The sequence below is a fragment of the Rhinoderma darwinii genome, chromosome 9, assembly GCF_050947455.1.
Source record: "Rhinoderma darwinii isolate aRhiDar2 chromosome 9, aRhiDar2.hap1, whole genome shotgun sequence".
Lineage (NCBI taxonomy): Eukaryota > Metazoa > Chordata > Amphibia > Anura > Rhinodermatidae > Rhinoderma > Rhinoderma darwinii.
The window spans coordinates 5,426,463-5,447,452 of NC_134695.1; the positions used below are offsets into that span (position 1 = coordinate 5,426,463).

General features: G+C 42.0%; 1 protein-coding gene and 1 long non-coding RNA gene across 3 annotated transcripts in view; one reads left to right on the forward strand and one right to left on the reverse strand.

The window, feature by feature from the left end:
* Positions 1 to 10,282, forward strand: part of LOC142660569 (uncharacterized) — a 90,670-nt gene extending 80,388 nt beyond the window's left edge. The window contains exons 3-4 of the long non-coding RNA XR_012850528.1: positions 2,847 to 3,063; positions 9,866 to 10,282. This is a non-coding gene — a long non-coding RNA (uncharacterized LOC142660569). The remainder of the gene's footprint in view (positions 1 to 2,846; positions 3,064 to 9,865) is intronic.
* The window catches only part of TM7SF2 (transmembrane 7 superfamily member 2), a 28,296-nt gene extending 7,992 nt beyond the window's left edge, over positions 1 to 20,304 (reverse strand). The window contains exons 1-10 of one of the 2 annotated variants that reach the window (XM_075837193.1): positions 20,199 to 20,304; positions 12,077 to 12,142; positions 11,787 to 11,983; positions 10,314 to 10,368; positions 9,875 to 10,069; positions 8,448 to 8,551; positions 7,708 to 7,827; positions 7,409 to 7,577; positions 6,055 to 6,135; positions 2,887 to 3,009 (exon numbers count right to left, since the gene is read on the reverse strand). In XM_075837193.1, the coding sequence (XP_075693308.1) occupies positions 2,887 to 3,009; positions 6,055 to 6,135; positions 7,409 to 7,577; positions 7,708 to 7,827; positions 8,448 to 8,551; positions 9,875 to 10,069; positions 10,314 to 10,368; positions 11,787 to 11,983; positions 12,077 to 12,134 (1,102 nt within the window). In that variant the 5' untranslated portion in view covers positions 12,135 to 12,142; positions 20,199 to 20,304. Of the gene's footprint in view, positions 1 to 2,886; positions 3,010 to 6,054; positions 6,136 to 7,408; positions 7,578 to 7,707; positions 7,828 to 8,447; positions 8,552 to 9,874; positions 10,070 to 10,313; positions 10,369 to 11,786; positions 11,984 to 12,076; positions 12,143 to 20,182 lie in introns of both variants that reach the window. The other variant, XM_075837191.1, reaches the window with a different exon arrangement.
* Positions 20,305 to 20,990: the final 686 nt, after the last annotated feature.

A 20,990-nucleotide genomic window follows, 5' to 3' on the forward strand; every position in this document is an offset into this window, starting at 1 on the left:
CTGTCAAGCATGGAGGTGGAAACATTATGTTTTGGGGGTGTTTCTCTGCTAAGGGCACAGGACTACTTCACCGCATCAATGGGAGAATGGATGGAGCCATGTACCGTCAAATCCTGAGTGACAACCTCCTTCCCTCCACCAGGACATTAAAAATGTCTCGTGGCTGGGTCTTCCAGCACGACAATGATCCAAAACATACAGCCAATGCAACAAAGGAGTGGCTCAAAAAGAAGCACATTAAGGTCATGGAGTGGCCTAGCCAGTCTCCAGACCTTAATCCCATCGAAAACTTATGGAGGGAGCTGAAGATCCGAGTTGCCAAGCGACCGCCTCGAAATCTTAATGATTTACAGATGATCTGCAAAGAGGAGTGGGCCAAAATTCCATCTAACATGTGTGCAAACCTCATCATCAACTACAAAAAACGTCTGACTGCTGTGCTTGCCAACTACGGTTTTGCCACCAAGTATTAAAGAGGCTCTGTCACCACATTATAAGTGCCCTAACTCCTACATAAGGAGATGGGCGCTGTAATGTAGGCGACAGTAATGCTTTTTATTTAAAAAAAACGATCTTTTTCACAACGTTAGGAGCGATTTTGGTTTATGCTAATGAGCTTTCTTAATGCCCAAGTGGGCGTACTTTTACTTTCGACCAAGTGGGCGTTGTACAGAGGAGTGCATGACGCTGACCAATCAGCATCATGCACTCCTCTCCATTCATTTACACTGCACTAGCAATATAGTTATATCACTATGTGCAGCTACATACACAAGCCCTAACATTACTACAGTGTCCTGATAATGAATACACATGACCATCCAGCCTGGACGTCATGTGTACTCAGAATCCTGACACTTCTGAATCTTTTTTTGTGAGATTCCGGCAAGTGAAACCAAATCTCGTTTAGCTCCGTAATCTCGCGAGATTTGGTTTCACTTGCCGGAATCTCACAAAAAAAGAGTTAGAAGTGTCAGGATTCTGAGTACACATGACGTCCAGGCTGGATGATCATGTGTATTCATTATCAGGACACTGTAGTAATGTTAGGGCTTGTGTATGTAGCTGCACATAGTGATATAACTATATCGCTAGTGCAGTGTAAATGAATGGAGAGGAGTGCATGATGCCGATTGGTCAGCGTCATGCACTCCTCTGTACAACGCCCACTTGGTCGAAAGTAAAAGTACGCCCACTTGGGCATTAAGAAAGGTCATTAGCATAAACCAAAATCGCTCCTAGCGTTGTGAAAAAAGATTGTTTTTTTAAATAAAAAGCATTACTGTCACCTACATTACAGCGCCGATCTCCTTATGTAGGAGACAGGGCACTTATAATGTGGTGACAGAGCCTCTTTAAGTCTTGTTTGCCAAAGGGATCAAATACTTATTTCTCTGTGCACAATGCAAATAAATATATATAATTTTGACAATGTGATTTTCTGTTTTTTTTTTATATAATCTATCTCTCACTGGTAAAATTAACCTATCCTAAAAATTCGAGACTGTTCATGTCTTTGACAGTGGGCAAACTTACAAAATCAGCAAGGGATCAAATACTTATTTCCTTCACTGTATATTATATTATTATTATATTCTATGGGGGGTATTATACTTTTTTATTCGACTTTTTTTTTTGTGAAGGGGGTGGGGTGCCAAAAGATAATTTTGCACAGCACACCATCTATCCTAAGGCCGGCCCTGCATGGCAACCACAAGACCATGTGTCCCCTACCGCAAAATGGATGTGGGACAATTAAACCAGGAGGGGAGTGTCAGGAGAATGGGTGGAGTTCTTCTTGTCCTGAGGGCAAAGCCAACCTCCAGTATGAAAAAAAAAAAAAACACTTTCAAAATGAGTGTCAAAATCTGCATGTAGTTTGAAAGTGCAGGTGCAGCTTGGAAGAAATCTCAGAGACATGAATTTGGGGTTTTGAAAAGAGGATGAAAGTCGCAATTCATTAGCAGAATAAAGCACAGTGCGGTTATATACAGAGGGGAGAAAAGAGATATAAGGCTCAGAGTTTGGGATAAACTTGTTGGCAAGAACCAGAATGCTGACCCACAGATTTCAACTCAGATTCACCTTCACAATGCATGTTAATCGTTATATAGTTTTCCAACTATTCTAACTATATATGTCCATCGAGTTCAGCCAAGGGATGGGAGAGGACGTGGATGGACGAAGGGAAGGAATATGGGAACATTTTAGAACTTTGTTTTACCCCTAGTGATCCAGAAAAAAGTTAAAAAAAAATACATAAAAAGGTATGAACCAATCTACTGTAAAAAGAAAAATATTTCTTCTGATCCCAGGTGGCGATCAGACTGGATCAACATTGAAACATGTTTTCTATACATTGACATACAACAAAATAATATCCGCGTCTAAGAAACGATCTAAGCTTTTTTTGGAGCCATCTGTTCCTGCTGTGACCAGCTCCTGCGGTGACTATTCCAAAGATTCATAGTTCTCACAGTAGAGAAGGCTTGTTGCCTCTGAAGAATGAAACTAATTCTCCAGACTGAGGGAGTGCCCCCTTGTCTTTTGAATGGGTTTTACAAGGAACAGGTTCTTACCATATTTTTGTATGGGCCATTTATATACTTATATAAGTTAATCATGCTCCCCCCCTTAAACGTCTCTTTTCAAGACTAAATAAATATAATTCTTTTAATCTTTCCTTATACCCAAGATTATCCATGTCTGCAGATTTTTCAGAGAATCTCTGCAAATAAAATAAATAAATCTGCTGCTCATGAGCCCAGAGATTATTTCTACTTTATCAACCACTACTGCTCCATTATAAATTTGCATTGTGTTAGCAATTGTTTCTTTGTATTCAGATTATGTGACATTTGCACTTGTAGCACTACAGAAACTCACCACATGGTAGCGACCAGGCCAGAGCCATAATTAAATCTCCAAGGTAATTTGGATGACGAACAAGACCCCACCATCCAGATACAAGAAGCCGCTTTCCTGTCGCTGTTGGAATGGTTTCCAGGCCTAAAATGAACGGAAGAAGTTGTTTACAAGTGCAATGCAAAACAATAACCCGAGGTAAGCCAAAATGTATTACCTAGATTGAATATGTCATCATTTCCTGATCGGTGGGGGTTCGACTGCCGGTACTCCCACCAATCCTAAGAATGAAGGAGCAGCAGCACTGGTTAAAGGGGTTGTCCACAACAGGACAACTGATAATATATCTACCGGAGAGGTCATCAGTATATGATCTGTGGGGGTCCGACACCCGGACCAAGCACCGATCAGCTGCTCCAGTGGCCTCCGGGCACTGGACGTCCATGCCGGAAGCAGTTGGGTCCGGTCACGGTATAGCAGCTGAGCTGCATTACTGCAGCTCTATTCCTATTCAAGTGAATAGGAGCAGAGCTGCAGTTCTGCAGCAAGACCGCTATGCAATGCACGGAGCCAACTGCTTCCAGCTCCATACATTGCATAGTGTGCAATGACATCCAGTGCCCGCTGGCCACCGGGACAGCTGATCGTGCGAGGTCCGGTTGTCGGACCCACACAGATCATCTACTAATGACCTATCTGGTGTATAGGTCATCAGTTGTCCAGTAGTGGACAACCTCTTTAAGCGCTGCTTATCATTCACAGATTTTTCCTGTATAACCACACTCCCTTTAAACCGCTTTGCAGGAAACTACAGCCCCATTCACTTGTGATCAGCAGGGGTCTCACTAATCATAATATTACGACATAACATAGCAATGTGCCATCATATTATAAGATGGGAATAGCCTTTTAAATGAAGCTCAATACAGGTTTAACACGTAAATGAAAAATTAATATATCTTAATGTTTTATCTAGCCATATTATTCATATCATGTGCGATCTCTTTCTACAATAGACTTATTCACACTTATTCAACCATTTGTGGATGTTCTAGTAAAGCACAATGCAAAACCCAGCCAGTTTCATTTTTAAATTTTCGTTTTTCTTTCGTCGCATTCCAAGAGCCATAACTTTTATATTTAAAAAAAAAAAACAACTAAAATGGCTCCATTGTTTTTTTGTTTTGTTTTCGCTTCGTTCACTGCATGCTAAAAATGACGTTAACTTGATTCTGCAGGTCAATACTAAATTTATATAGGCTTTTTTTTTTTATGTTTTACTACTTTTTCAAAGATAAAACAATTTAACAATTTTAATAACATTTATTTTCTGTCACCATTGTCTAACTTTTTTTTTTTCTATTTTTTACCACTAGGGTACTTAACCCCTTAATGACCAGCCTATTTTAAACCTTAATGACAAAGCTATTTTTTACGTTTTTCCATCGTCGCATTCCAAGAGCTATAACTTTTTTATTTTTGCGTCGACATAGCTGTATAAGGTCTTGTGTTTTACGGGACAAGTTGTATTTTTTAATAGCACCATTTTGGGGTACATATTATTTATTGATTAACTTTTATTAACTTTTTTTGGGGGGGGGATAGAAAAGAACAAGAAATATCGCCACTCTTTTTTTGTGTCCTAAATCAACGCCATTTACCGTGTGGTATAAATAACACTAACTTTATTCAGCGGGTTGTTGCGATTGCAACGATACTAAATTTGTATAGATTTTGTATGTTTTACTACTTTTACACAGTAAAAACACCTTTTTTTCAAAATTATTTGTTTTTGTGTCTCCATATTTGAAGAGCAATAACTTTTTTTATTTTTTCGCCGATGCAGTTGTAGGAGGGCTTTTTTTTGCGGTAGTTGCGTGCCGTTTTTATTGTTTTTTTATGCCATTCACCGTGTGGGTTAAATAATGTAATAGCTTTATAGTCGGGGTCATTACGGACGCGGCGATACCAAATATGTGTAACTTTTTTACTTTATTTCGTTTTTTTTAATACTAAAGCAGTTTGTAAGGGGAAAAAGTGGGTTTTTAATTTTTTTTGCACATTTTTTTTTCATTAACTTTATTAAACTTTTTTTTAAACTTTTTTACTAGTCCCACTAGGGGACTTTAATATGCGATCATCCGATCGCTATTATAATACACGGCAATACTTTTGTATTGCAGTGTATTACTGCCTGTCAGTTTAACATGGACAGGCATCTGCTAGGTCATTTCCACATTTTTTTTAAATTAACTTTATTAAACTTTTTTGTTTTACTTTTTTACTAGTCACACTAGGGTACTTTAATATGAGATTCTCTGATCGCTTTTATAATACACTGTAATACTTTTGCAGTGTATTACTGCCTGTCCGTTTAAAACGGACAGGCATCTGCTAGGCCATGCCTTCGGCATGACCTACTAGGCATTCACTACAGGCAGACATGGGGGCCTTTATTAGGCCCCCGGCTGCCATCGGAGACACAGACACTCTGCGATCTTATCGCCGGGTGTCAGTGGGAGAGAGGGGGAGGGCTCCCTCTCTCCAAAACCACTCAGATGCGGCGCTCGCTATTGGGCGCCGCATCTGAGGGGTTAAACGGGTGAGATCGATACTTACATCGATCTCACCTGTTAGAGCAGGTTTATTTATTCTGATACAGCGCCGTGAAAAGTATTATGCATCAGAATGAAGCCCATTAGTGGCCGCCGTGAAAAAGCATATTGGCGGTCACTAACAGGTTAAACATGCTAACTATGGATCGCTCAGGCAACATATTGCAAAACGTATGTATTTCCTTTATCTGAGCTCTAACATTAAGCCTTGCCTCTGGCAAAGCTTAATAATAGATCAGGGAGGGCAGACCTGGAGGCCTTCAATAGCACCCCGGCTGACATGGCAACTGATCAGCACCCACGATCTCGATGCATGAAGGAGGGGGCAATAGGGGGACAAATGATGCAGTTGCTATTGACCACCGCATCTGAAGGGTTAAACGACCAGGATCTGAGTTAACTCCAATCCCAGCTGCTGCAGGCGGGTGTCAACTGTTTGAAACAACCTGCACCCACCGCGTATGGTGCAGGTTCAACTCCTCTATTGATTATGTAAAAGAAAAAGGTGTGGAGAGACTCGGAAACACAAAAGATTGTTCATGTGCTGTATATTCTCCTCTATATATTTTCTTACCAGCCACACTTGGGTCTGAAGGATTTCTTCTGAAGGCATTTTTCTGAGAGTTAGATCCTCGGAAAATGATGTATCCAGCAGCTGCGAGAAAGTAAGGAATTTAGTTAGATCGATTTGTATAACATACAGTTCGGTCCAGAATTATTTGGACAGTGACACAACCTCCATGATTTGGGCTCTGCATGCCACCACATTGGATTTGAAATGAAACAACTGAGATGCAATTGAAGTGTAGACTTTCAGGTTTAATTCAAGGGGGTTGAACAAAAATATCCTGTGAAATGTTTAGGAATTGCAACCATTTTCTACACAACCTCCTCATTTCAGGGGCTCAAAAGTAAATTGGACAAATTAACATTGCCATAAATAAAATGTGTTTTTTTAATACTTTGTAGAGAATCCTGTTCAGGCAATGACTGCCTGAAGTCTAGAACCCATGGACATCACCAAACGCTGGGTTTCCTCCTTCGTGATGCTTTGCCAGGACTTTACTGCAGCTGTCTTCAGTTGCAAGTGAAATGCAGCTCGATCGAGTTGAGATCTGGTGATTGACTTGGCCATTGCAGAATATTCCACTTCTTTGCTTTAAAAAACTCCTGGGTTGCTTTCGCAGTATGTTTTTGGGTCATTGTCCATCTGTACTGTGAAGAGACGTCCAATCCACCTTGCTGCATTTGGTTGAATCTGAGAAGAAAGTAAATCCCTGAACACTTCAGAATTCATCCGGCTGCTTCTGTCTTTAGTCACATCATCAATAAACACTAGTGACCCAGTGCCTTTGGCAGCCATGCATGCCCATGCCATCACACTGTCTCCACCATGTTTTACAGAGGATGTTTTGTGCTTTGGATCACAAGCCGTTCCAAGCCTTCTCTATACTTTCTTCCTCCCATCATTGTGGTACAGGTTGATCTTAGTTTCAAGTGTCCAAAGAATGCGGTTCCAGAACTGGGCTGGCTTTAGATGTGGTTTGGCAAAGTCTAATCTGGCCTTTCTATTTTTGAGGCGGATTAATGGTTTGCACCTGGTGGTGAACCCTCTGCATTTGCCATCATGAAGTCTTCTCTTTATGGTAGACTTAGATACTGATACACCTACTTCCAGGAGAGTGTTCTTCACTTGGGTAGATTTTTCTGATTGCCTTGTTTCAGTTTACACTATCTAAAACTTAGACAGTCTTAGTAAATCTGCCTCACTATGTCATCCATAGATATAGGTGTGCAACACAGTTACAGGTCAGAGTTCAACAGACCCCCTAAGCGTATACCAAAAACAAAAATACTGCAGCACTGCAAAACGAGACAAATCATACAAATATGTTGCAAAATTTTAAGATCAAGAAAAGTAATCATACCATTGAGAAGGACAATGCCAATGGCAGCCAGAGTGCTGAGGTCCTGAGGGTGACGGACTAAGAAGTATGCCTGCAGTGAATATGTGAATGGGACCCAACATAAATCCCCAAATGCCAGCATGAAACCAAATCCATCCTGTACAATGTCCATGGTAGTGAGGATTGCTTCCTATTGACAGAAGAAAATGTTACTTGAATTAACACACACCAGTCTTCCCACTTCCCTAAAATCAGCTTTGGACTGTGTTCCTTTATTATCTTAATATATTATTATGTTTATATAGATGAACAATGCTGACCTCATACCATAGAGCATCAATGACATAAAGAGCCTGGAATCCACACACCAAAATAATGGAGAGAGAGGCGGAGCCACGGAGCTCTATGTCCTTCATCAGGAAGCACAGGTTGACCAAACACTGGTAAAGAATGTATAGCGTCAGAAAGGTAACCTAAATAACTATTAAAATTAATTCAGAAAGAAAATGATCCTTAAGTTGGAGGAAAAAAAAGTGGAAGACCAGCAACAAGATCTGAATATACTGTACATCACTCAAGTAGACTCCAGGAGTTGAAAGAAAGGGATAATGCAATATAGAGGCTGCTTTGGAGCCCAGCTCTGATTGGCCACATCATTTATTTTAGTAGTTGGCGAGAACCTGTGACCAGGGCGAACAAGATTAGAAAACAAGGGTGGGAAAATCAACTCAAGTATCATAGAAAGGAGACTGGGGCAAGCAAGAACCAAGTGGTAAGGTGCGTGGTGCCAAATGGTACCAGATGAGGCGCACACTCTTCTATGTATGCCCCCAGTTGATAGTACTTTACAAGATTTATGTCAATCTGCTCTTCATTCACTGGCTAGGTAGAACACACGACTCCTTTTATCACACAATACAACTGAAAAAGTTATAAAATGAGTCTTTGTAAAATGTAGCTAATGCAGAGAGCTGGACTTTCATCACTGGTTGCGGTCTACCAGCTCCGGCTAATAAATTCTGGCCCCATTTCTTCAGAGGTGATTGAAATTAATTCTCACCCAACCAATGAGTCCAGGCCGAAGTTCACAGAAATATTTAAGATCAAAGGAGCCAATACGAGGGTTCAATTCATGTCCAATGAAAAAGTCATATAGAGGATTTCCTTAAAAGAAAAAAAGAAAATGGTCAAATTGAGAATCAAATTATTGAAAGATTATTTTACGAAGCAGCAATTAAAATAAGACAATTATTACTTTAAAATAGATAAAAAAGGTATTAGACGTTACTAATGAGTTTTACCACCAGATAAAGGGTCAACCCTAAAGGGGTTGTCCCATAAAACACATGTATGATCGCTGGGGGTCCGACCGCTGGGAACCGAAGTCCATAAAGTGCTCCATAAGAAGCATGGGACTTTCTGCGTCTGTGTGCGGCTTGTGTTTCCGGAAGCTCCATAGAAATTAATAGAGCGCCAGATGCCCTTGTGCGCATGCGAGACCGGAACTCGATTAATTTGTATGGAGCTTCCGGACACAGACCCCGGAAGTACCATACTTTTAATGGAGAAATTTGGGGGGCTTTCTAGTCCCTGTTCTCCTTGTCTGTGGGGCTCCCAGCGGTCGGACCCCCAGCGGAGAGGGGATACATGTGTTTTGTGGGACAACCCCTTTAAGGTCACAAAACAATGCAAGTAATGGAAACCCAAGGTAATTTTCTATGGGGCACGATTTACAGGAAATGGGCTATTCCTTCTAGAAATATGTCCAGTCACCTGGCAGTTGTCAGACCAAATGAAGACAAGGGAATTTAATTAGTCACAGAGCTGTGAACCGCAGATTTCTACTTTAGATGTAGCAGAGATGAATCTGTCAATTTTACAAATTTTGTATGCATCCTGATAATTCACCAAGTTAAAACACAAGGAGTTGATAAACTAATTGATAGACTTAGCCCTGATAAATCTGTACATTTATTGGTGCCCGTCAGATGCTGTTCCCCCACCTCTCCTTGTAAACAGGCAAAACACAATTATTGGAAACTGGACTGCAGATAGGGAGGCACACATAATGTTATCTGCTCAGTCCTGTATGAAGATGTGTTTAAATGTGGATAGAAGGGGATAAAAGTCCCTGTAGACCATATTTCTATAGAAACAGAGGGGAAGATGGTTTAATACATAGATTCATATGTCTATGTAAATTAAAGCAATGTATGGAAAACCAAATAGTCAAGGATAATGCTACAGCCTAGACATTTTGTCTGGAACAATTCTACGGACATTGATTTTGGGAAGTTCAATGTGAAAACAAGATTGTGTGTTGTACCAATTTGTGTCTAGCATTATTTTGAGGACATTATTTTATGTTACATCATTGTATGGACTTTATGAGGTACTAATGTAAGGACATTACCTATGTGGGTAAACTGTATAACATGACGGCTGTGTAATTATGTTCTTGATTTCTGTGTTCTTTAGGATATTTACCTGAATTGCCGCCTGGGGCCAGTGCAGACTCTGGTGCTGCCAAGGACTTGATATACAGGAAGATACTGAGAGACAAAGATACGATTCCAGAGGCAACAGCAAACTCCAGAAAGTGGTCATAAACATAAGAGAGGGGTAACTGGACCATCACTGCAACGCCTGCCAGGAGGGCACTTACCAGGAACGCATAAAAAGCTGCCAAGAGACACAAATTACAGACAAACCTGATTAGGTATAAATAGAAGTGGTCTCAACTTAGAAATGTTTGCACCCTTTACTAAATAAAAGGAGCCCATACTGCCAGTTGGCACCTAAAGTTGACGTCTGGAAAATCCCTGATCAGTAATGTTATAGACCCAGATGCCCAACAAAATATGTACAAGTCTGGGGATTGTGCCAACTATAAAATAAAACTAGTACGTCACCCTTTTTAACTCACCATTTATTTTATATTTCAGGCGAGTATTATCTCTCAAAGTGATTCCTTCAGTTATCTGAAATGAAATTATTACTATGTTACGATTTCAGATCTATGATGACATCTTTATAAAATGCATGACAAAATCACAGCTCATCTGAAAACACAAATCCCTCTCTTCCAGGGTTCAGACATTGCATTAATCCAAATGATACCACAAATCCTAACCAGTTATTGCTTTATGTATGACTGGGCACACTGTATGAGCGGCCTGTATCTCGTTTCTTGTTTTATCCTATAAAGGCTATGAGAGGAACAGAGAACTACAAGTGATGTGAGAAGTGGTTTTGCTATTACGTCGTATGGGCAGAGAATCGTGTTGGAGTATTGATCAGGTACAGGTAAATCACATTTTCTACTATCTTGATAGACATGTATTAAACGTATCTTAACTGTTATTTTCACTTATGACGGGAAAAAAAAACATAAATCAGCTTAAAGTTAATTTGCAGGCAAAAAGTAAAAATACAAAGGTCTCCGGTTTCCAAGATTACTGTACGGCAAGTCTATGTCCACACGGCTTATGTTTGAGGCTGAAAAATACGAGGCTAATTTCAAGAGAAAGAAAACCAGGAATTTTTGGAGCGGATTTTCAAAGCGTTTTTGACATTACCAAGTGTCTTTTGAAGCATATTTGGAAGCGTATTTTAAAGCATATTTTAGAAGCGTTTTTCGTAGTGTCAATGGAAAATCACATAGAAAAAAGCTTAAAGAAGTGAAGATGTCACTTCATTTTACAAGGCATATATTTACGAGGCGTTTTTATGAACTACACAGTGTATTTCCCATTGAAATCAATTGGAAGCTGTTGTCAGGCATTTTATGCTCTGGAATACACCTGAAAATAAGTCACGTGAACATACTCTAAAGCCTGCTTCACACGGCCATGTTCGGTTCATGAGATAAGGACCAAACACAGTTAAGGGAGCCGGACTCCTAGCATCATAGTTATCCAGGATGCTGTGAGTCACTGCCTCCCCGCAGGACTACAGTCCTGTACTGAAAACATGACTACATATGGGACAGTATTCCCACAGGGGGGGGGGGGGGGCAGGGACTCCTAGCATCATAGATAACTCTGATGCTACGAGTTGGGCTCACTGAACGGTGTTCGGTTGGGGATATATGGCCCACATACGATCCGTATCTCGTGCACCGGATTCAGTCGTGTGAAGCAGGCCTAGGAGAAGCAGACCTGCCCAAAATGAAAATACTCACAGATCAAGGGGCTACGTTAATTCTGGCACCTATTAGTCTGATGGCTGGAACTGCAGGTGGCACAGTGCAGCCCCCTGATCTGAGGTTTGTGGGAGGATTAGAGGGTTCTGCTTTTATACATTAATTCACTATACAAAACTAATTTTAATTGTGGTATCTATTATATGCCATATTAACAGTAAGACTTTGTTACACACAATAAAAAAATTGACGTACTGTTCCCATAGGCGACATATAAAGCATTGCCTGTAGTGCCACCCAGCCCAGCAGCAGTGTCAGAGCAAAATGGTTCCACATAGAATGAAGAGGCGGCAGAGGACCTGGCACCTGTAACACATTGGCATCATCTGTGTTACATGTGAGAAGGAGGTAAAGGACCGTTCCAGGCATGACTATCAACATCAGTAAGGCCCCTAGACAAAGCGGAAAAAAAAATAATGTATAAACATGCCTGTTATATGGCAATGTTGTACAATCCCCTCTCCCTACGGAGCATTCACTCTTACCAATGGATCCCCCAAACTCAAGCTCTTTTGTACGTGGAGTTTTTATCTTGTCCGCCATCGTTGTATCTAAAAACAAAAGCAAACACTTATTTTTCTTTATATCTTTATGTTAGGCTTCGTTCACATCTGCATCGGGGTTCTGTTCATGGGTTCCGTCAGACCTTTCCGTCAGGGGAACCCATGAACGGAAACCAAAGCTTTCCATTTGCATTACCATTGGTTTCAATGGTAATGCTTCCGTTGCTAATGGTTTCCGTTCTGTAAGGTTTTGACAGAAAAGTCTGACAGAACCCATGAACGTAACCCCGAAGAAGATGTGAACGAAGCCTTAGCTTGTCAAAGAAAATTAGATATTTAGAAGTGATGGTATTGATGCCAGATGAGCTCACATAAGAATAGCACAGCGAGCCAAGACGGGAGCTCATTAGTATATGCGGTGTTTGCATTGTGTTGCAGCCCCAAGCACCATCCAGTTCTACTGTTTACAATAGCATAATTCACTTACGTTATTTTAACCATCTCTCCCCCCCCCCGTATATTGGAAAAAAACAAAACTTGTTTTAGGTCTTATTTACACGACTGTAGACCTATGTAAGGCAATGGGGACATTCAGACATTCCGTGTTTTTCACGCAGCGCGTGTCCGCTGCGTGAAACACACGACATGTCCTATAGTTGAGCGTTTTTGCGCATCACGCACTCATTGAAGTCAATGGGTGCGTGAAAATCACGTGCAGCAAATGGACACACTACGTGTGCGTGATTCACAGTAGATCAAGAAATCAAGGGAAAAATAAAACCACCTCATTCATTTCTTTTTCTAAACCACAATGCCGCGTGTCATACGGATGGCATATGCGCGAAAATCACGCAGCCACGCACCAAACAATGACACACGGAACAGCAACGCGCAAAAAACGCGGCATTTTTTGCGCGCGCAAAACGCACGCGTTCGTGTGAATTTTGTCTTAATGTGTAAGGGCCTGTTCACATCTGCGTTGGGGGCTCTGCTAGGGGCCTCCGTCGCAGATACAGCAGAAATTACTGGAAACAATAGCGCAGAATGTTGCGCTATTGTTTCTGGTAAAACCACTGATGGTGCAGAAGACCGGAATGCCCTGATGCGAACAGGGCCTAAAAGTGCTAATTTAAAGCCTGCACTAGATATTTTCAGCACATGGCATCATACCATGGAAACAAATGCGGCTGACACTTTCCAGTATAGTTTACATTAAAGCAGCAAAGCGGGTGTCATCCCCCCCCCCCCCCCCCCCCCATTTGCAAATGTAGTGTGATGTGGACATGTGTATTGACTTACCTCGAGCTCTGTTTCGGGCCACCGTGAGGTCACGTGATCTGACAACTTAAATCCTACAGCGTCTGCTGCGAAAACCTGATGGCAGTATCTCAATGCAAGTCTATCAGATTAACATTGAGGCTCTCATAGGCTTGTATTAAAGGGGTTTTCACATCAGGGACATTTACGACATATCCACAGAATATGTGCAGAAAAAAACAACGCAAGCACTCAAGTGTAGAGAAGAATATAGGAATGAATATAGAATTTTCCAAGAAATGTTATTTCCAAGATATGAATGATTATAGTATGAATGATTCATTTGTAACAGGCGATTTTTTTTCTATCCCAGGCGTTTGTCACAATCGCTTAACTGAATGGAGGGGGTATCGAGTTTAGCGGTACGGCGTCTGCCAGACGCTCTGAATTGAGTGTCAGTGAAGCAATTGTGACAAAGGCCTGGGATGGGCCGAAACGTCAGAAAAAAATAGTCTGTTACAAATGAATCATTCATACTGTGATCATTCATATCTTGGAAATAAAAATATTTGGAAAATTCTATATTGATTCCTATATTCATCTCTACACTTGAGAGCTTGGGTTTTTTCTACACAAGTTCACTACTATGGGCGATACGGAAACACCGTAGGTCAGCCAGCTACACTGTTTTCGTAACTCCCGACCATATAGTCAGGAAGTGGTCAGGAGGAAGTAGGAGCAGAAAAAGGTAGAACGGGGTTTAGGTTGCCCCGTTCTAGAGATAGGTGTGGGTCCCAGAGGTGGGACCCGCATCCATCTGGTATTTATGACATATCCTGTGAATATGTCATAAATGTCGCTGATGGGAAAACCCCTTTAAAGAGTCTGACTATTGATCCCTACATCAGACGATGTAGGACACAGGGAGTCAGAGTGAAATCATGTGACCTCACAGCGGCTGCCCGTGAAACACCAGGTAAGTCAATACACGTGTCGGCTACGTTACATTTTCAAACGGATGGGCGGAAACAAAATCCCAGAGTGCTTCTTTAAAATTATATCACGAGAGGAGTGGAGTTTATTCTACCTGCAACCACCGTTATTGTTCAGGATTATGATCAGGGATAGACTGGACAATTTACTGTCTTAGGAGCCAGTAAGACCATTCCAGGAGCCATTTGAGCAACAGATTTCAATACTCAATGGCCACCTCGCTTCTGGGATTTCTCCAACCCTGAATGAAGACCAAACAGGGAAATCAATGTAAGGATCTCCATACTGAGAACAGAACACGCAGGCAATGGCTCTACCTTCTCTTCACCCCGTGCTGCTTCATAAATGGTTAACCGCAGAGTTTTAACATCATCTGTATTTAAAAGTCTCGCTAAACAGCTCAATTTATAAAGGTTGAACACAAATCATAATGTCTATAGGCAGCTTAAAGGGGTTGTCTCATGAAGACGACCTCTATGTGGCTGGCTAGGGTATTTGAATGTCCGCTATATAATACTACTATGTAATGGTTGGCCACAGCTTCCTCTCGACAAAATCAGCTGTTTGCCCGGTTGGCTCAAGCTGCCCTCCTCCTGCTCCTAAATGCATTTGCCACGGGCCGTGGCCTACTTCTCCCTTGTTTGCACTGCGCATGTACATTTTGGCGTATGCGCAGTGCAAAGTTTTGGGGGATGGCGACTAAACCATGGACAGTGGTTTTTTTCTACCGGACACTACGAACGGCAGAAAAAAACAAAAACACCCTTTTTCTGTGGACTGTCTGTAAATTTACGGGTGGTTGGCAGCCCTGCTTGTGATATTGTGTATTTAAAGTGGTCATAGACGTGCAGTCGGCTGTATTTGTCTGGTTTGGATCTCAGCAATAAATATTAAAAAACAACTAAAGACGTCCAGATAATTCTATTGGCGTCTCTGTATATAAGGCCTCATGCACGCGACCATAGCCATGTGCACGGCCGTGATTTTCGGCCGGCCGCGGAGCATCACCCGTCCATTATTTCCTATGAGCCTGGACCGCAGAACACGGCCATAATAAGACATGTCCGTTCTTTCTGTGGTTCAGGCTCCCATAGGAATGAATGGGGCCACAATTCTCCCGTGGATTTTCGGGGGAATTGCGGCCGCAAAAGCACGTTCGTGTGCATGGGGCCTTAGTGGTTTATAGTTAACTTTCGCACACACGTCTTCCTTATCAAATAAGAGAATTTAGACCTACATTATGAAGAACTTCTTGAACAACATGAAATTCCAGTACAGGTAACTGTAGACAGTGTATTAATAAAGTTTTCATTATCTTTATCACATCACAAGCAGAAGAGACTTTGACTCGCACTATAGGCTGCTACAGATACCAACGACTTGTGACCTTTGTGCTTTTAAGATATGTTTAGTGATTGGACTAAAGGCCATGGCCGTGTCTATATTACATAGGTGAGGGTCTGATTCCCGAGCCCTAGTAGTGGAGTTCTATAGAGCAACTGTAGAGTTCTGTTGAACCTCCGATTTCTGTGACCTAAAATCTCCAAAACAATCCCACTACCCATTACCCCCACAATGTCATATTTGGACAGGTCTATAGAACATCAAAACGTACTTTAGGTGAAATTTCCTTTTAAACCATGCCTGGGCACCTGTGTGTTTCAGTATAAGACGTTGGTAGATAAGGGTCTGTCTTCAGGACATATACGTACTTATTCAATAATTGCTTGGCCTGAACAGCAGTAAACCTCCCCCGATCCCAGCTAATTTCTACTGATCCCGCCAGTGATCGCACACATATGACTGACTTTGGCACAGTCACAGCCCTAGTATGTGAAGAGAACTTTACACTGACTGAAGCTCTACCGCCGGTTCTGGCTGAATATTTACACCCCGTCTCCTTTATCTGCAGTTTAACATTTTGATTAGAGTTTTTCTCTAGTACAAGGGCATACATACCATAGAAGAGGGGTCAGCAACCTTTGGCACCCTAGTGTTTGTACAACTACAATTCTCAGCATTCACTGACAGCCTCTGGCTGGAATAATAAAGGCTTTGGCTGTCAATGCATACTGGGAGTTGTAGTTTCACAACAGCTGGAGTGCCAAAGGTTGCGGATACCTGCCATAGAGGCAGTCCATGCAGCTGCTTTATGGCCCTTAGAGAGGGGTCCTGGTACTCATCACCCAAGGAAATGGGACCAACGTAGGACTTCCCTTTCCAGAGCTGCATTATTATCAAACAAGGTGGTGGAGAATTGACCCAAAGATCATGGAAAGGGTATGGTGGGAAAACAAACAACAGGCCCTTCTGTCCAGGGTGGCAAAACCCAACATCATAATTTTGATCTTTGCTCTGGAGCCTCTTTCTTCTGTGTACTCCACTGCTCTAGTACAGCAATGGTAAAGCAATGGAGCCTACACCACTCCTTCTACAGCAGTCTGCTTCCAAATGAGAAATGCATAGTGCATGGATCAGGGCTGCAGGAAGAGTGGCAGTGGTGCGGCACCCAGCTACTTGTGCCTGCTCCCTAATGTGGTGAGAGCTGCCATACTTGCAAGGACCACAGGACAACCCCTACATGTACGGCGGAAGTCAGAGGGGAAAGTATGGTGCCATACGCTGCGGGTGTCAGCTGTGTATTACAGCTGACCCCCTGACTTAACGGTGGGAATCGGAGAGAACTCGGATTCTCCGTTTAACCACTTAGATGCCGCTGTCGATAGTGATCCCAGCATCCGTTTCCCCCACTGCAGTGCTTTTGAAGGCACCCAGGTCTGCCATATTGGTGCTCCTATTAAAGGGCTATCTCAGCCGAAGACCTGATTCACACGAATGTGTCCGCTTTGCATCTGCAAAAAACGGACACGTTTGTCATGCATTGTAGTTCCGTGTGGCATCAATTGCTGATGTCGGTTTATGTAAACAATTCTTTATTTGTAATTTTTTTTCTCTTAATTTCTTATGAATTTGTGCGTGAATTACGGACAGTACACAGATGTGTGTATGTCTGTTGTCCATGATTTTCACACACCCATTGACTTTAATGGGTGCGTGTTGCGCAAAAAACGCACAAGAATAGGACATGCAGTGAGTTTCACGCAACGGAAACACACTGCGTGAAAAACACTGCATGTGCAAATGGCCCCATTGAATTTCGTAGGTCTGTGTGACAGCCGTTGTTTTAACGGCCAACACACACGCGTATTCAATGTTCGTGTGAATAAGGCTTAAAGCATTTTTCACCTATCCAGTGGATAGATGATAAAAGTTAGATCAATGGGGGTCCGCCAGCTGTGACCCCACCGGTCGTAAGAATGGGGGTCCCTCAGGCACTCCAGCTGCAAGACGACATCTAGGAGGAGTTTGAATGGAGCACACAGCCGGGCACAGCGATGTGACGATCAGTGGGGGTCTCATCCAGTGTAGAGATGAAAAATGCTGGAATACCCCTTTGGGAACACTATTTTACATAAGTATTGCAGTTTATTGTGCAAACGATCTAATGATTACATGTTTACATACCCTAGTTAGGCTAAACAAAAATTAAAAAAAATTTAATATAGTTTTAATAATATAGAAAAAAAAAATAAAAAAAAAAATCTTTGCCCATCTTTCCCCTAAAGTATTGTAAACAACGAAAAAATAAACATAATTGGTATCTCTGCATTCGTAACGATTCAAACTTAAAATATAACATTATTTGTCCCGCATGGTGAACGCTGTAAACATTTTTTTTAAAAATGACATAATTGCTGTTTTTTGGTCACCTTGCCTCTAAAGAAATGATCTAAAAGTTATCAAAAGTTGTATGTACCCCAAATTAGTACCAATAAAAACTTCAGCTCACCCTGGAAAAAAAACAACTTTTACACAGCTCCATCGAGTGAAAAAAGTAAATAAAAGTTATGGGCCTTAGGCCTCATGCACACGAACGTGCGTTTACGGCCGCAATTCCCCTGAAAATCCACTGGAGAATTGCAGCCCCATTCATTCCTATGGGGCCATGCACACGACCATGGTTTTCACGGTCCGTGTTTGGCCCAGGAGCCCGCACCGCAGAAAGAACGGGCATGTCTTATCATGGCTATGTTCTGTGATCCGAGCTCATTGAAAATAATGGTCGCAGCCATGTGCACGGCCCGCGATTTTCGGGCGGCTCGCGGCTGTCACTCCGTGGCTGGCCAAGCCGAAAATCACGGCCGTGCAGACGGCTATGGTCGTGTGCATGAGGCCTTAGACTATGGCAAAACAAAACAATTTATTTTTATTTTGTAAAAGTAGTAAAACAAACAAAAAATATATATAAATTTGCTATGGTCATATTTGTATTGGCCCGCAGAACAAAGTAAACATGTCATTTTCTGGAAAGCTCTCAACGTCCTTGCTAAACGTGTCCATATGGCTCCGTTACAAAGGCCAAAAGTGTGCCCTTTTGGCCTCCGTCAGCTAGTATACGTCAGTACACCTTTATATTTTGAGGACGGAATTGCGCAGCAGACTACGTTATTTCATCCCGAGGGATCCTGCAAAAAACGTATACCGCGTGGTATACCTGTTTTTTTTTTTTTTTGCACGGGAGCCTGTGGGTGACGTATGCCACTACATGGCATATATCACAGGTATATGTTTAACATATACGTAATGGGTTTTTAAACAGCCGTTCATGACGTATACGTTTACGGTATAAAATTGTAGTCTATGGGCGACGTATTGGTTAAACAGATGCGTAACAGTGCCATCCGTTGCCCATAGACTAGAATGGTGTCCCTTTAACATATACGTCATGAAAAGGGTTCATAACATAAACGTTTAATGTACACCATTAAGCGCTATGGTGATGGATGCCACTGTTGAGGCATCCGTGCAAGTCTACGGCCTGATTCAGACGAGCGTATTATACGTATGTGAGCTGTCCGTTAAAAAAACGGACAGCACATGGACCGATGTAATTTAATGGGGCTGTTCCCACATTTGTGGTTTTTCCACGCAGCGTGTGTCTGTTGCGTGAAACTCACTGCATGTCCTATTTGGGTCCATTTTTGCGGACCACGTCGCCGATTGAAGTCAATGGGTGCGTGAAAAACACGGATATAATCTGTGCGCTGTCCGTCTTTTTCACTCACCAGTTGCTAAAGAAATGAGAAAAACAAAACAGGAACACCGATGCCACACGGAAAGCGCACAGATACCACACCGAACTGAAATGCATAAAATACGGCACGTTCGTCTGAATCAGAACGTAGGCAAAAAACGTGATATCTACATAGCGATATTATATAGTGTATACTACATTATACTCAACCATAACCGGGCAGATCGAGATCAATATTGGAGAGTTATAGGATGAAGAATAATGGAGAGCGGCGATGGACTGATCATTCAGCAGAGATGACCCTTTCCAAGTGACAGCGATGATCGTCAGGGCATCTGTGGGGACACGATCGTTGCTCCTGCCAGGCAGACATCTATTTTACCAGTAAAAGTGTATCAGACCTGCTCCAAACTATTCTTTTTGGAATGATTACTTCCTTTGGGATATGGCAGTCTGCATTCTGCTCATGGGTCTGCAGAACATGAACAGGTAACATGAAACCCCTACAGTCTTGCAGGTTACTATAGGAACCTTTACTACAGCTAAAGGGGAAAGACTGAAAAGAACAGAATGCTGAGGTCTAATATATTCACTAATGTCACTCCAATGAGGACCTGTCATTTAGCTGGCGTCGTACAATGCTATGTACTCAGCAGTGATAATATAGTATCCACCACCACAATCCTACATCACACAATTTCTACACGTCTGCACGACATTCCACCTGCACACAGCTCACTTACGTCTATCGGCACCTACCAGCACCTCTGTCCCTCTGACTTCAACGTCACGTCGCGGTCCAAACATCTCCTCATCGCTCCTCTTCCTATACTGTCACTATGAGCAGGAGCCAATTGGAAGCCGGATTGCTTGACCAAGCTCCCCCTCAACCAATCGACTGCGGGTAACTCTCTGGCCATGCTTGTGTTCTGAGAAGGATTGGCTGCAGTGGTTGTCATGGCAAGGTAAATTTCCGCCTATAGGCGGGAATATTGTTGCAAAAGATAAGAAACAACTTCTCAACATTCTACTACGCTATAGGTCTAATCGGTATATATGCTGTTGTAACGTTTATAAAATAGACGTCCCAGTGTCAACAGCTTGTAATTATCGTCTGGACTGGACTATATACAGTGGGATAAAGTGAGCAGTGAAGAGGCACAGTAAACCTAGAGCTGACATACATTGTGTGACAAGGTCACATGCACACGATGGATATTATGTGCGGATTTGTAGCGTAGTACAGTTCCAGCGAAGTAAATGAGATTTCAAATAATCTCATCTATACGTTGCAGAATTTTTCCACACATCGTTTTTCGTGTCGATTTTTTTCTTGCCTAAAAATGCTGCGGCCACATGTTACATGAAAGTCTATAGCAAAATATTAAACGCACTACAAACTGCGCTTTTGTCACATTTTGGTGGCTTTTTTTGGGTCAGTGGCGCTTTTCTCAAAAGGCAGCATGCTCTACCTTTTTTCTGGCTTCTCTATAGGACTTAAAAAAAAATGTGTTACAAAATAAACAAATTGATAAAAGCGCCACCAAAAAT